The following is a 14,590-nucleotide window of genomic DNA, read 5'->3' as shown; positions in this document are numbered from 1 at the left end:
GTACCTCAAAGGATGTAGTAGAATGGGAAATGGTGCAGAGAAGGTAACAATAAAAAGAAACCAGATAATAAAGATTACATCATTTGGAAAAGATAAAGATTGCAAGGGCAATCAGAAAGCTTCTTCTGTGTGAGGAATTATTGAATAGGCTAAAGCTCTTCAACCTCAAAAGGAGACAGCAGAGGGGGTATCAAGGGCTTGAAATCATAAGTGGTATGGAGAAGGTGACGTGAGCATGATTGTCTGCTGTTTTTCCGCTGTGCGAACAGGTTTTACAATTGAAAAGTTCAGGCAGCACATCAAAGGATGTAATTTTTTTACAGAAAGCATAGCTAAACCGTGTACCTCCTGGCCACAGGATGCTGTAGATGACAAAAGGTTGGTTGCTATCCATGGCAGCTTAGACTCAGTCATGAAGGAAAAAATCGTCAGTGGCTATTAAGCACAGAGCTATAAGCTCTGTTTCAGAAGGTCCTCCAGTTGTGGGAAGCTGGGAGATTGTATCAGGAACTATTACCAGGTGCTCATTTGTATAGTCTTCCCAAGTCATCTGCTAAGGGCTGCTGTCAGCAGACAAGATGCCGAAGGAGGTGGACCTTGGGTCTTGCCTGGTAGAGCTGTTGCTGTGGTTGTGTATTTCAGAAGGGAACTAGATTAACTTCTTTTGCTTAGCCAAGCAGAGTACATTCCCTAGAAAATACTGGCTGTTTATAAAAGCATCTGGAGGTACACGTGAGGGTGAAAGTAGAGCTCTTTGAGCTGGAGGACAGTGTCTTCATGAGAACCGATGGCATAAACTGGCCAGGAGTAAATTTGTGTTGGAAATCAGAAGGTGGCTCCTAACCCCCAGAAGGTAGCACGATTCTGTTAGAAATAGGACTTGGTCAAGTTGGAACGTGTGACGGTGGAATTCAGTGAGGATCTGAAGGTGGTGCCTTCCCATCCTGGGGACCTGCGTTCTGCACTTTAAGATGGCAAAATAACCGAGTTTAGGGGAATGAGTTATTCAAGGTGTTCATAAGGCTTATCATAGGGATTTGTGTTAGAGCTGGTCCTATTTAACATTTAACAGCGACCTGGAAGAAGGAGACAGTGTCATATTAGTCACATATGCAGCACCCCTTAATTGGGGAGGTTTGCAAAAGAGAAGGATATAGAGGAATTTTTAATAAAAATGAGAAATATGAGAAATAACCCTAAGCTCATGTGGACTGTATACTGAAGAAGAAAAATAGAAAGTGCTGGTTGGCCCTGGTAACAGAGGCCTGTGAGTAGAGGGGATCTGTACATTACATGAATGTTTCCAGAGCACCTTGACAACAGGAGAGCGATTGGGAATTTGACCATAAGGTTTGGCATTCTTGATCTCAAATCCATAAGATCAACTTAAAATTGTTTTGGGTTTTTCCGGCTTGTGAACCTGAAGGATGCATTCCATTCATATTTGCAAGCTGTGTTTCTCAGTTAATAGAGCTAAAGTTTTCTCCTTTAAAAAAAAAAGGGGGGGGCGGTCAGGATATCGATCATAATCACAAGACTTCAGGAATGAGGGATCAATGGTACCCGAAAAGTACAAATGGTCAAAGAAGTTGCCCGTGCATGTAGAGATATCTTATTTTACAAGGAGATGCTGTACCCTCGTCAAAGCTGGTAAGCCCCCAGTTGGACTGTTTGTGCGTTGGATGCTCATGAAAAATGTCTATGAGGAAGAGTTTTCTGGACGGAACCTTAAGGGAAAGAAAAATGTAGACCCAAAGGGATTGTGATCAAAATCCCATCTACCTGGGGTAATAATAAATTGTGTGAAATAGCTGAAGGTTGTGGCTGTTGGAGAGGAGTGCTCTGTGTGAGAGAGGGTGTAACGAGGTGTGAATCTGTGGCATTAAGGCTGATGGGCTGCCTCAGAAATCCTTATGCAGATATCTTTATATGAATTCCTGCTGGGGAATTGATGGATCCTCCCTTGAGGATTTTAGAGGAGTTGTGGAGCAGACAGCTGAGATTCGACTGCAGGACCAGTCTTTCACAGAATGGGATGGGGCGGGGTTAGCAAAGTCATCGCTGAATATTTCCCATCCCCGGGTTTTAAACTTTAGCAAATGACAGTTGACATCGGAACAAGGTATGGACATGGCCAGATCCTGAGGTATTGCTTAAAGAACCACTGTAATGATCGATTTGACTTGGGAAATTGTAGGTTGGGGGACTCGCCTCTGAGAACGTGAGATGGGCAGAAGCCGTGAAGGACTTCAAACAGCAACAGAGCACCTTGTGTGGAGATGTCTTGCTGATTACGGCCTTCGTCTCCTACCTGGGCTACTTCACCAAGAAATACCGTCAAGACCTCCTGGATGGAATCTGGAAGCCGTATTTGCACCAGCTAAAAGTAAGCCCCTATTTCTCTGAAAAGCTGTTGTTACTGGAATTAACATGACCATAAATTCTGATGTCCACAGGGGATCCCCCAAGTGAGGGGATCCCTCAAATGAGGGGCTTTGCAGTGTCCCCACCGAGTTGGATTGAGGAGCAGGACGTAGCCACACTTGATTTACTCCTCTCTGGGGAAGACATTGTGGTGTCCTTGCTCCATGCAAGTGACCTGATTCCTCCATGTAAGGTGGAAAATCCCCGATGCAGCAACCCAAACGTGGAGCCCAGTACCAACATGACGCCCTGACCAGGCGTCAGAGATGGCCTAGAAGGAGGGAGGTAGTATGGAGAAGGAATTGCTTGGAGCAGGCAGAGCTCACTGCCAGCTGTCTAGTAGGCTTGGAAAAACTCCAGATGGTTCTTCATGCTGGCCACAAGCTCTGTTCATGCTGGCTATGCCTCTCAGCTGGTTTTACCCATGTCTTGCTGTTTGGACCAGATGGAGACCGTTGTGCTTTAAACTTCTTTAGTATTTCACTGATTTTTAACAGGACCTCTCATACATCAGTAAATGCAAGTGCTCGGTCTCCTGCAAGATTGAGCTTTTGCACATCAGTACTGTAACTGGATGTTATAAATCCTGGTGAAATGCCAAGAAGCTTTTAAATAAGGTCACAACGGGGGAAGTGATGCCCAAATCAAAAAGCTGAGAAAATCAGCAAGTTCCTTAGGATGAGAGAGGAAAAACTTCATTCTGCATTTCTTAATACTAAGCCAAAAATTTAGTTAAGAAAGGCAACATTGTTCCAAAATGACCTGACTCTGTGCTTAGAAATTTCAAGGAAATGCCTGTATTTCTAATAGAAAATTAAAGGCCCATTCTGCTCAGATAACTGGCCCAGATAACTTTCTGGTTGTCACACCCAGAAATGGCCTCCCATGTCAGAGAAGCATTTCTGGAACTGCTAATGCTGTTTTGCAACACAACAGCAGGCTTACGAGGGTTTTAATTCTATTCTTCCAAGCTGTCTTGCAGAGAGCTTGCAGAGTGTGATCTGAGCCTGCTTGGCTGGGCTGTGGCCATTCAGGGTGCTTAGTGCTCTGCGGGCAAAAATCTTTGGGTTGCTTGCATAATTTGTGTTCATTCACAACAGGATTGGGAAGCACTTAATACTAGATCAAAACTATCCTGTAGAATGGGGAAGTCACCGATAAATATGACTTACCAGTTTTTAATTAAGCTAACTTTTCTTGAAATATTTTCCTTGCTCATCTCTGGAATATGTTGCAAGTCACACTCGCTGCTTTTTGCCGACACACTAGGAAGCATTTCTCCTTTCCTCCCAGGTGCCAATCCCTGTAACTCCGTCCCTCGATCCTCTGACCATGCTGACAGATGATGCTGATGTAGCGGCTTGGCAGAACGAGGGCCTGCCAGCTGATCGGATGTCCACTGAAAATGCCACCATCCTCACCAACTGTGAGCGCTGGCCCCTCATGGTGGATCCCCAGCTGCAGGGTATCAAATGGATCAAAACAAAGTATGGCGAAGACCTCCGAGTGATCCGAATTGGGCAGAAGGGGTAAACATCAGCCTTATCACATAATGATACCTTTTAATGGTTATCTGCCTGTCATATTTGATGAACAGTGCATATTTAACTGCCACCGTCTGAGCCAATTGCATTGAGGAAAACCCTCAAATGTATTTGCGCATTAGCTGCTTATTCATTACCAAAATGACAGAGATTTCTCATTAAATAGAGGGTCTGTTTAGTGCTTGGCTCAGTTACCATAGAAACCCCTCCGAAACTGAGAATGGCGAGAGCTATGTGCTGGAGGCTGAGCTACGTGTAGGACTATGGCATCCTCCATCGGACTTGTCTTATGTGTCGTGTCCTGACTCAGTTTCACCCAGGAGGGTGAGTAGGGCTTCCTGTATCTTGGAAGAAGAGAGAGGGCCTGGGCACGGAGGATGAAGATGCCATGAGGGTCACCATGCCCTGAAGACCAGCTGGGCTAACTGCTCCCACACTGGCACCAGCTAGCAGGTTCTCATTGAAGCACCCCTGCATTGATCTGACTAAATCTTTTATGGGAAGGCTTTTCCACTCCTGGCTCTTATCTCCAGTCAGCATACATACTGGTCTTCTGCTATCTCAGTTTGCACCTATTTCTACCCACTAGTGAGGAGTCCCAGCTGGGATGGAGCAGACCCAGAGTCAAATCCCTGCTTGAGTATGAGCGCTGAGATTATTTTTTTTTTTAATACACAGCAAAGCATTGGCAACAGGCGAGAGTGACCCAAGCTTGGTGCTTGCAAATTCATGTAGACTTGGAGATGTCTTGGGGTTGCCCAGGTTGTTTTGCTGGTGCCTTCTCTGCTTTCCTCATAGAAAATAACAAGAAGTTACTAGATTTGATCTCATGTGGGATGAAAATACAGCTCATTTTTCATTAGAGCAAATTTCTGTTTCCTGGCCAACCTAGTCACCATGCCTTGCAGTTACTCAAAGTGGAAAAGTAAGGATCCCAGAGGAGGCACCTAAATACAAACCTCCAGGATGGAACAAGAAGAACAGACCCTGCAACATTCATATGCTGCCGTTACAGCTTGCTGTGCAAACACAGCATCGCTCTTTCCCCTCCTCCCTGGCCACACACCAGGCTGGCAGGTACTCTAAGAGGGGAGTTTAGTGTGTTGCTGTGATGTCTCAGGGCCATTGGCTAAAAGCATCGTTCACTGCCCCATTACAGTAAATGAGGGAGTGTTTCATCATCTGGGAAATGGTGCTTCTTTGCTTTCAACTGCTTTAAGAGGTTTAAACCCACACCCCTCTCCTTCAGGAAAGGGCCATTTGAGCAGCTTTGGGGGCAGCTGCTGTCATTCTCTCTGACTGTTTCTTTGTATAAAATATTCAGAAAAATGGGGGCTGCTGATCAAGGATGGGGTTTGCATTGTGTCAACGTAGTCCTTTAAAGGTTGGGCCTAAAGGTCACTCTGAACTTCTTGTCTTAGGTCTTTCTGTCACCTCTTGAGGTCCCAAACTCTCTAGCTTAGACAAGGAACCTAAATTTTAGCCAGTGGAGTTAGTTGGAGTGATTCAGTGCAACAGTGATGGTGTAACAGCACCCGGAGCATCCTCACTGCCTGCCCAGGGCCCTTCTCTCCTCTTTGCAGAGAAGTTGTGTGAAGTGCAGAGCAGCCCTGAAGGAGAGAGCACAAGCACTTGATCCTGCCCTTCCCGATACAAAGCACCCCAATGCAGAGCATCCCCGTTTCACAGTTAGGCATTGGGCAAAGGTGTCCAATTCCCTCGTGAGGAAAGAAGCTGTCCTAAACCCTGGGCAAAATGGAGCTGAAACTTGCTCTTTGTCCTTGCTTTTATGCAAGATTAACTGTACCAGTGGGTTCTGGGGGAAACAAAGTATTTGCTAAAAATAACTCCAAGCTGTCCCAGCTTTGTTCACTGATGCCCATGCTCTTTTCTCGGGAAAGAAGACCCAGTTATTATTGCTTGCCCTTGGGAGGTCTGAGACCTGATTCTCTTTGTTGGACAGCCAAGACTCTGCCAGTGTCACCTTCTCCACCATATGTTGACACCATCTTACCCCTCTTTCTGTCTCGCAACTGCTGGCATGTGCATGTAGCTGCCATCGCAGTGTGGAGCACCCCTGCGTCCCCCTCGCATCCTCCTTGCTGCAAAGCATCACATCCAGCCTTGCTGCAGCGGGTACCAATGCTGTTTCCCACAGGTATTTGGACACGATAGAAAGAGCCCTGGCTGCAGGAGAACTGGTTTTGATTGAAAACCTGGAGGAATCTGTGGATCCAGTTTTGGGGCCGTTACTGGGGCGAGAAACAATCAAGAAAGGAAGGTGAGCTTCGGGGAGGTTTAATGGCATGTGTGAATGGGTTCTTTGTGCTGTTGTGCTTTCTGTTCCTGACCTCAGACTGTGGGTGTTCATATACAGCAGCAGTAACATCCTGCCTTCAGAAGTGAGGGCATTTTAAATCAGGCAATCACAGGTAATTCAGTCATAGGATGGCTTTGGAATAAATCTGGATTTTTCATTTTGTTGGACAGTGTCATTCAAACCTCATGTAAAAGAGAGACCTATAATTCTCCTTTTGTATAGTGACCTTGGTGTCTGTAATTGGCTATCCTGTCACTGAATTATTACCAAAATAGCTATTGCTGTTGTGAAGAAAAAGTAACCTTGAATTACAGCAAACACTGTGCACCGCTTAGGAATACAGATACAGGTTTAAGCATTAAGAATATATAAGTGTCTCTTAATGAGGTCAAGTTCTTCATGGCAGCTGCTGGTCACCCTCCAGCCAAGAGGAGGTCAGCGAGAGAGGCAGCAAGGGAGTTCACTTTTTCCTTCTTTCTGTATATAAAGTAAAATAAGCACATTTTTACTGTGTGCTCAAATAACGGCAACAAATGAAACCTCCTGCTCAGCGCTGAACTTGATTGAGGGACTCCTTTGATGTTGTTTCGCTGGCTTTCACAGAGCGGAGTCATCTACCTTTAGAAGGATGCGCGTCGTTCAGGCTTTTAAAAGTCTCTGCCGCCGACAGCTTTGCTGCTTGCAGGAGCCCGGCATGGCCTGACCTCTGTGCCTGCTGCAGTGCCTCACAGGCAGTCCTGCTCTTGGCTTTGTGCAGTAAATAACAAAAAGTCTGTTAAGCTCTGCCTTTCACATTCCTTAAGTTCTTTGAGGATCATTTCCTTACTTGCCTAAAATATCCTAGGATGATGTAGACTGCCGGGAAAGGCAAACTGTCTGGAAAGTTTACGGGGGAAAACATCATGAGAAGGGTGGCTGATTGTGGGTTCCACTGCGGGATGGATGGGAAGGATCATTTCAGAGGGAATGGTGGTCCCAGTGAAGGAGATTGAAATGTTTGAAAGCGGAGATGGGGGTACAGCGAGGTGGTGGGACTCCTGAGCCCCGCTACAGTGAAAAACTCAGTCATCCCCTTTTGGGATGTCTCTGCTCTCAAAACTCCCTGTGAGATCATGTGTTCCCTAAGAAAGGGAAAATAAGTCATAAATAAAAAGTCCATGGGTTTCATGTTTTCCAGGACATGAGCCCAGACCCCACAGACAGATGCTGGTAGTCCCAGAGCAAGAAGGTTTTTTGAAGTCGGGACTCTGAGCAGTATTTCTGGGTGCTGCTGTGAGCTGCGTGTACTGTGTGATTTCTCTCTGCCTCAGTTTCACAGCTGTAAAAGCAATTGAGGTGGCCAAGAGGACACCTGGTGAGCTGGTGTTTGACTGGAAAGTATATTCAAATTCCCGTGATAACACCACTGTTCCCGTAATAGTCCAACTGCATCCCTGAAAGCATTTCCAGTTTCTTTTTTCCTCTGGTTCCCATGGGCTTTGTTAAACTTGCATTCAGAGTGTGTTGATTCCTGGGGTCTCTGTAAGGTTTAGACTTGATGTCAGAAATGCGGAACAGGAGAAGGCTGGGTTTTCCTGAGTGATGTTACCTCCCAGGAAGGGCAACCAGCTGCTCTTCTAATCTGGCTTCACTGCTCAAGCTCAGTGCAACCACAGAGCTGGCCTGATCTGAGCCAAAAGACTAGGCAATTTTAGCTGTGGCTAATTAAAATCTCAATGCTGAGAGGCTTTTCCTCCACGTAACTCCACCTTTAGGTAGAATACAGCCTCTGTAAAAAGCAAGGAGGGTTCACGGTTGAACTGGCCGTCCTGCTGCTGGAGACTGTGAGCCTTCTCAAATAGGATCCAGAATTCAGGGGCAACTGTCTGGGGTTTTTATCCTAAACCAGAAGTGATTCAGGCATGTCCAATTTTAAATACTTCTTGCTTTAATAGTGATTTCTGTGTGAAGAGTGCAAAGTCCCAAGCTGGTAGATGCCATTAACTGATACCACCATTTGTCTTTGGGTCAAATGTCCTGGGAGAGACGTGCGCTCACGCTCCTTTTGCTCTAATTTCAGGTACATTAAGATCGGGGACAAGGAGTGTGACTTCAACCCTGCTTTCCGTCTCATCCTCCACACAAAGCTGGCAAACCCCCACTTCCAACCCGAGCTGCAGGCACAGTGCACCCTCATCAACTTCACCGTCACGCGGGACGGCTTGGAGGACCAGCTGCTCGCGGCGGTGGTCAACATGGAGAGGCCTGACTTGGAAGAGCTTAAGGTCAGTAGCTGGGAGTTTACACTGGGAGCAAGTATAAATAATAATAACAACATTAATAATAATAATAATAAATAATAGTTATTATTGTAATTTAAAACAAGTAGCATTTCATGTGCAAGGTTGCAGAGACTGCTGAGCTCATCATGAAATCAGGAGGTTTCCCTTGAACGACAAACACTGAGGAATTTTTTTCTTCAGTCTTTTTTTTTTCTTGGTATTTTGGGAACACTTAAACTGCAATTTCAAGTTTTTTCTCCAAAGATTTGGGTAAGAATCTCTTTCTTTTCCTACTCTGCTTGAAAATAGAAACTGAGATTCTCATTATATCAGGTTTTCCTGGGCTTCACAGATTTAATTTTGGAGCTAGGATTAATCTCACTTAATTTTAGGCATTTATGGTATAGGATTCTCACTGTAAATATTGTGAGGCTGGTAATGAAATTTTTCTGTTCTGGTTCTTCCTCCCACTTGTTTGTAACAGGCCAAAATGTTCTCTCTCTCTCTCTCGATAAGTATGGCTTCAGTTTCAAGACAATTTTTTTTTTAAAATCCTTTGTTCTAATGGCACATTTAACAGTGTAACAAATATGTAAAATCCTAAATATTTACTGAGAGTGGGAATAAATTTACTGCACACGTTCAGTCAGGCCAGGCCAGTTTTGTAATAATCTTTTCGTTTAATGAGGTTCTAAAGTACGTTAGCTGTGCAGCCTTAATGATGCATTTAGTTTTAACCAGGCTCATGTGCTAACGAGCCGAAAGATGGCATCAAAAATACATAATGAACTGATTTAATGTGTACGCCATGGCTATCTCACTGGGACCGTGAGAGACCCAAAGCCCCTTGATCAGGCACCCCTCGCACATGCTCAACACTGGGTTGCAAATGCTACAAACAGCCGTTTTCCTTTGCCGATTAGCACTGAAGGGCGTTGGGAGGGGGTAACCACGATTAGCATAGTGGTGTCATTAACTGCTGTTATGTTAAGGACCGTTCCTCTTGGCAGCATCGCTGTTAGTGGCTGCTGTCACAATAAGAAAGACAAATTCAGTATCATGTGCAGTCAACAAATCCACAATTAGGCTCTGAAAATTAGTAACTCAAAATCGGCAGCACTTCCCTCCCATGCTGTAAAAGAACTGTGTATTAGAAAACAGTGAAAATGATGTGAATTAGGGATCGCATCTTTTGAAGTCCCTGCTTCTTCAGGGTGTGCGTGCTGTGGAAGAAGGAGGGTGGGCACAGGACCAGGGAAATGCGTCCCCAGGTGCCAGCTATGCCACCGGCTGTGGGGGATATGGGGCTGTAATCCCACTTCAGAAAGCACTAAGCAGATACAGATTGGTGTGGGATGTAATTTTCTTCTCCTTTAAGAATATTTAAGACGTTTTTCGCTATATCACCACAGCAAGATAATACCAGAGCCCACTATCTCTCCTCTCCCTCCCATCTACTTCCTTCCTGCTACTGTCCTGCTGCCCCAGCAGATATCAGGGAGGAGAAAACCAGCCTGGCATTCAAGATGTTCTGCTGGATGGGGAACAGTCAGTCAAAACAATCTCTTCCCTGCTGGGATAAAAGCAGACTTGTCTCCTTAGACATGATGAGGGGGGCTGGCAGTGGCTGCAAGTGCACTGACCTCTGCGGATGACTGCTGGCCAGGGGCTCAGTACCTTCTTCTGCCCCTGGTCTATTTACTGAGGTGAAAAAAGCCACTAGAGCTGTTGTCTGATAGCTGGGGGGAGCTCCTTGAAGGCACAGATTGGAATCTTTGAATTCCCCAAAGGAGAGGCCACTTCTCTAGGTGTGTTTTAATCCATCGTCTCTACCCTGGGACAAAAGGGACAGGCGTTTGGTGTCTGGGGAAGGTTTAGGGCTCTGGCTCGTGGGCAGATGGAGGTGACTCCTACAGTACTGCATAATAGTTACTGAGCTCAAAATCTTGTTATGGGCAAAGATGGACCACACCTTATATGTGGAGCTCAGAATTTATTGTTAATAACCTAATCAAAATTCATTGAAAAGCTATTATTAATCCAATTACGATAACACTAACATTTTTAAAATGTTTTCTCAACACAGTCTGTTTCCGTAATCATTTTCCTCATTGATTCCCAGTTATTCAGTCTTTCTGTTCCTTCTTATCTTTGAAGGTATCTTTATCTGATTCACCCGATTGCTTTCCTGTTACAACGGATGTTCAGAGTCTGAGACCACATTTGCACTCTGCCGTATTTTGGTTCTAGAGACAGATCAATCTGTCCAGAATAACGACTTGCTCTGACTCTAAATTAAAGCCAGGCTAAAACAGGTTAAGGCACTAGTGACCTGGCTGTGAGACAATCACAGCTAGGAGAAGCTGAAACCAGTGTAGGCCAAGGCAAGCAAAGCCAAGTCCTGAGACCTTCCCTCTCAGGCCGGTACAAACCCTCTGGCCTTTAACGAGCCTCGTTTGCAATTTCCTTTCGCAAGGATGACTGCGGTCCATGTGCTGGTGGTGCTGCCTGTGGTCCACGTAGCCTTGCCAGGGCTGGTTTCAAGTATCTCCCACCTTCACCAGACTTCACTGTTTGGACTGAAATGTCTCAAATGGCGTTTGCCTCAAGTTCATTGTCTGTTTAGTGCTGAGAGCAGCCTTAGGAAGAATATTTTGGCAGCTGTGTCCCAAGCTATCGGTGGATAAGCCATGAGTTAGGGCCCTGCCTTGCTGATTCAGTAGGTGAAGTGTGTGTGAAAGTCCCTGCACATTTAGGCTGTGATGGACAGCGTTGCGTTGAGGTTCTTCTTCAGGAGAGAAGGTGCCCTGCAGGAGTGAACTGAAAACACAGGGATTTTTTTTTTCCTCTGATTTGTGATGTTAAAATATGTCCTGGTTTCGGCTGGGATAGAGTTAACTTTCTTTTTAGTAGCTGGTACAGTGCTGGGTTTTGGATTTAGTGTGAGAATGATGTTGATAACACTCTGAGGTTTTAGTTGTTGCTAAGTAGCGCTTATCTTAAGCCAAGGACTTTTCAGTTTCCCATGCTCTGCCAGCAAGCAGGTGTGCAAGAAGCTGGGAGGGAGCATGGCCGGGGCAGCTGACCTGAACTAGCCAAAGGGGTATTCCGTACCATGGAACGTCATGCCCAGTATATAAACAGGGGGAGTTGGCCGGGCGGCGCGGATCGCGGCTCGGGAACTAACTGGGCATCGGTCAGCGGGTGGTGAGCAATTGCATTGTGCATCACTGGTTTGTTTTTCCCTTCCCCCCCCTCCTTTTTTGTTATATTCCTTTTCATTACTATTATTATTATTATATTTCATTATTACTATTATTAGTGTTATATTTTACTTTAGTTATTAAACTGTTCTTATCTCAACCCACGAGTTTTACTTTTTTTCCCCGATCCTCCTCCCCACCCCACTGGGAGGGGGGAGGGGGAAGCGGCTGCGTGGTGCTGAGTTGCTGACTGGGGTTAAACCACGACAAAATAATACAATAAAACCAGCAGAAAGGACAAGGAGAGGAAGGTGGCTACTGTGGCTGAGCTAGGAAGGGGTTGGTAGTGAATCCTGCAAAACCGGCTTGTAGCTCTGGTGAATTTTTTTTTATTTTTTTTTTTAATGGAACGAAATTTTGAAGGCTCTCATAGTAACCTGTTTCCCAGAAGTAGCACTGTTGTATATCAACTGTGAAATAACAGATAATGAGCTCCACTGCAGAAATAAGAAATGATGACCTTGCTACTGCTGAAAACAATGGCATGATAAAGCTGCAACAGATGCAGGCTGTTGTGGGGAATACAGTGTTGTATGCACTTCTAAGGGTGTGTTTCAGAAATTGTGTGGTGATTACAAGCTATTGGAGCAAAAATCACACACGTCCTCATTAATAACTCCAGGGCTTACAGTCCATGGTCTGGAATAATAGCTTGCAAAATGTCATTTTTCAAGGCATGCTATGCTTGAATGACAGAAACGCCCGAAATTAGCCATGTTAGTTTTCTGTTTCAAGACTTGTAAAATATTTACCACCACGGGCAAACTCCCGTGTGTAATGCCTACAGAACATACCTTTAAAAACAGCCATTTATAGCTGAAATACCAATAAAAGGCATGCTTCGGTGAACACTCTGCTGAATACTTGGGTTGACATTAACATGGAATGAGTGTGTGTGCAGCAAGTATATGAAATTTCAGCCTAAATGTTGAAAGATGACTTATTAATGAAAGAGTTAGTTAATCCACTTGAAAACGTCTGACAACAGAGCAAATAGTGCTTGCTCCCTTATGTGTTGTGGAATTGGAAGAGACATAGGGTCACATTTCCCTTTTCTAGGGCTCTTCCAGACCCTGTAGGTGGTTGGAAGGTGTGGGTCTGTTTTCCAAAAGCTGTCTTTGGAGCATTAGATCACGTGGCTTACGACACTGAATCTGTCATGTGCCAGTCGCTGTGGCCCAGAACTCATCTCAATTCCACGTGCACCACGTCTGCTACTTCATGGAGCTGGCTATTTTTTGCAGGGCTATAAAACACTCTTTTGCAAGTTACTTGAATTTCTTGGTTGTGTCACTTAAATACAGTCTGAGGATTTAAAACTCTGTGTCACACAGTAGTGTTTTACATACCAGGGTGTTAGCAATTGACTTCATCTATGCAGAGAATAGTTACCAGGCTTATATCTTAGCAGAATCGAAATCAGATGCACAGCTTTCCCACAGGATGTTTTCTGTGATAATGCTAAAAATAGGCGTTCACAATAGGACTATATAGAGGAATAACATAATATACCTGAAATCCAGGAAAGATGCCATTTCCCTGAGCAAACACATAGAATAAGGCAATCACATTTCATGGGAGAAAGCCTATTCTGGAGGATCAGTTCAAAAAGGAGCTAGATGAGAGTCTTTGTTTCCACCATGAACAGCGTTAATGACTGGTATTTCTGCAGAAGAGAGGGAAACGCAACAAGTGTCTGGGGAGAACAGAGGGGGGTTTTCACAGAAATTGGAAGAATTTCCACTATGATTCAGAAGATCTGCCCTTCAGGCAAGATGCTTGTTACTGATCTATATCTGCTTGGCCATCTTTGTGCTGAGTTTGCAAATCCTTTGGCAGGGGGACTTTGTCTTTGCATGTACAGCTTCTAGTACAGTAAGCCACTGGTCCCAGTGAGATCTCGAGGCCAGAATACAAATGGGAGCAGCAATCAAGTGAGGCTGTGACTTTGCCCTCAGTTCTGAGCCTGAGATGGGTTGTGCTCATCTCTGGACCCAAGTGACCTTGCTGTTGGTTTTGCCATCAGGTTTTAAGCCCGTGGTCGTCATTGCTAGTGTGACTGGTGTTGGTGTGTAGCAGCAAGTGCAGAGGTTCACCAGGAGGGGTGAGAAGCAGCAGGGACTACCCAGGCTGACTTGAGCCCAATAAATAGATACTTCTAAGACGGAGATGCAGGATACATGTTTGAGATGGGAGATGAAGGTCTTTTCCTCCTGATTAATTTCCAGCATTTTAATACACTCCTAGTGAAAGGGCTCCGTTCTCCTGGTGCTTTCTGTGCTGTTCAAGGTTTCTCTGAGTTGATGGCTTGTTGGATATGGAGTGATCCCCAGAGCTCTGCCCATGCCCAGGAGTTGCAGAGAGCAGGAGTAAGCAACATTGGACTATGGCAATTGTCAGTTAGAAGCCGGTTCCCATGTGAAGGTGGTTAATCCTTACTTTACCACATGTTTTGTGGCTAAAACTTTCTGAATTTATTATTTGCAGTCAGATCTCACAAAGCAACAGAATGGATTCAAAATCACCTTGAAAACGTTAGAGGACAACTTGCTCTCTCGGCTGTCATCAGCATCTGGGAACTTCCTGGGAGACACAGCGCTGGTGGAGAACTTGGAGATCACCAAACAGACAGCTGCAGAAATTGAAGAGAAGGTACAAAGACAGTGATAGCCTAGAGAAAAGCATGTGTGTGATGTTATCTTTAAGGATTTCTGGGTGGAAGGTAACTTCTTTACTCTGCCCATGTCTGCCCCTTCTGCTGAGTAGAGAGTAGAAAGT

The 14,590-nt window shown here is 45.1% G+C and overlaps 1 protein-coding gene across 1 annotated transcript in view; it reads left to right on the top strand.

Moving 5' to 3' along the window:
- Positions 1 to 14,590, top strand: part of DNAH9 (dynein axonemal heavy chain 9) — a 210,588-nt gene that overhangs the window by 122,035 nt on the left and 73,963 nt on the right. Inside the window, 5 exon segments of the mRNA XM_050908668.1 lie at positions 2,198 to 2,386; positions 3,718 to 3,953; positions 6,127 to 6,249; positions 8,348 to 8,552; positions 14,300 to 14,464. Of these exon segments, the coding sequence (XP_050764625.1) occupies positions 2,198 to 2,386; positions 3,718 to 3,953; positions 6,127 to 6,249; positions 8,348 to 8,552; positions 14,300 to 14,464 (918 nt within the window).

The sequence above is a fragment of the Gymnogyps californianus genome, chromosome 19 (assembly GCF_018139145.2).
Source record: "Gymnogyps californianus isolate 813 chromosome 19, ASM1813914v2, whole genome shotgun sequence".
Classification (NCBI taxonomy): domain Eukaryota; kingdom Metazoa; phylum Chordata; class Aves; order Accipitriformes; family Cathartidae; genus Gymnogyps; species Gymnogyps californianus.
The sequence above is the reverse complement of the archived record's forward strand: the minus strand, read 5'-3'. Positions and strand labels throughout refer to the sequence as shown.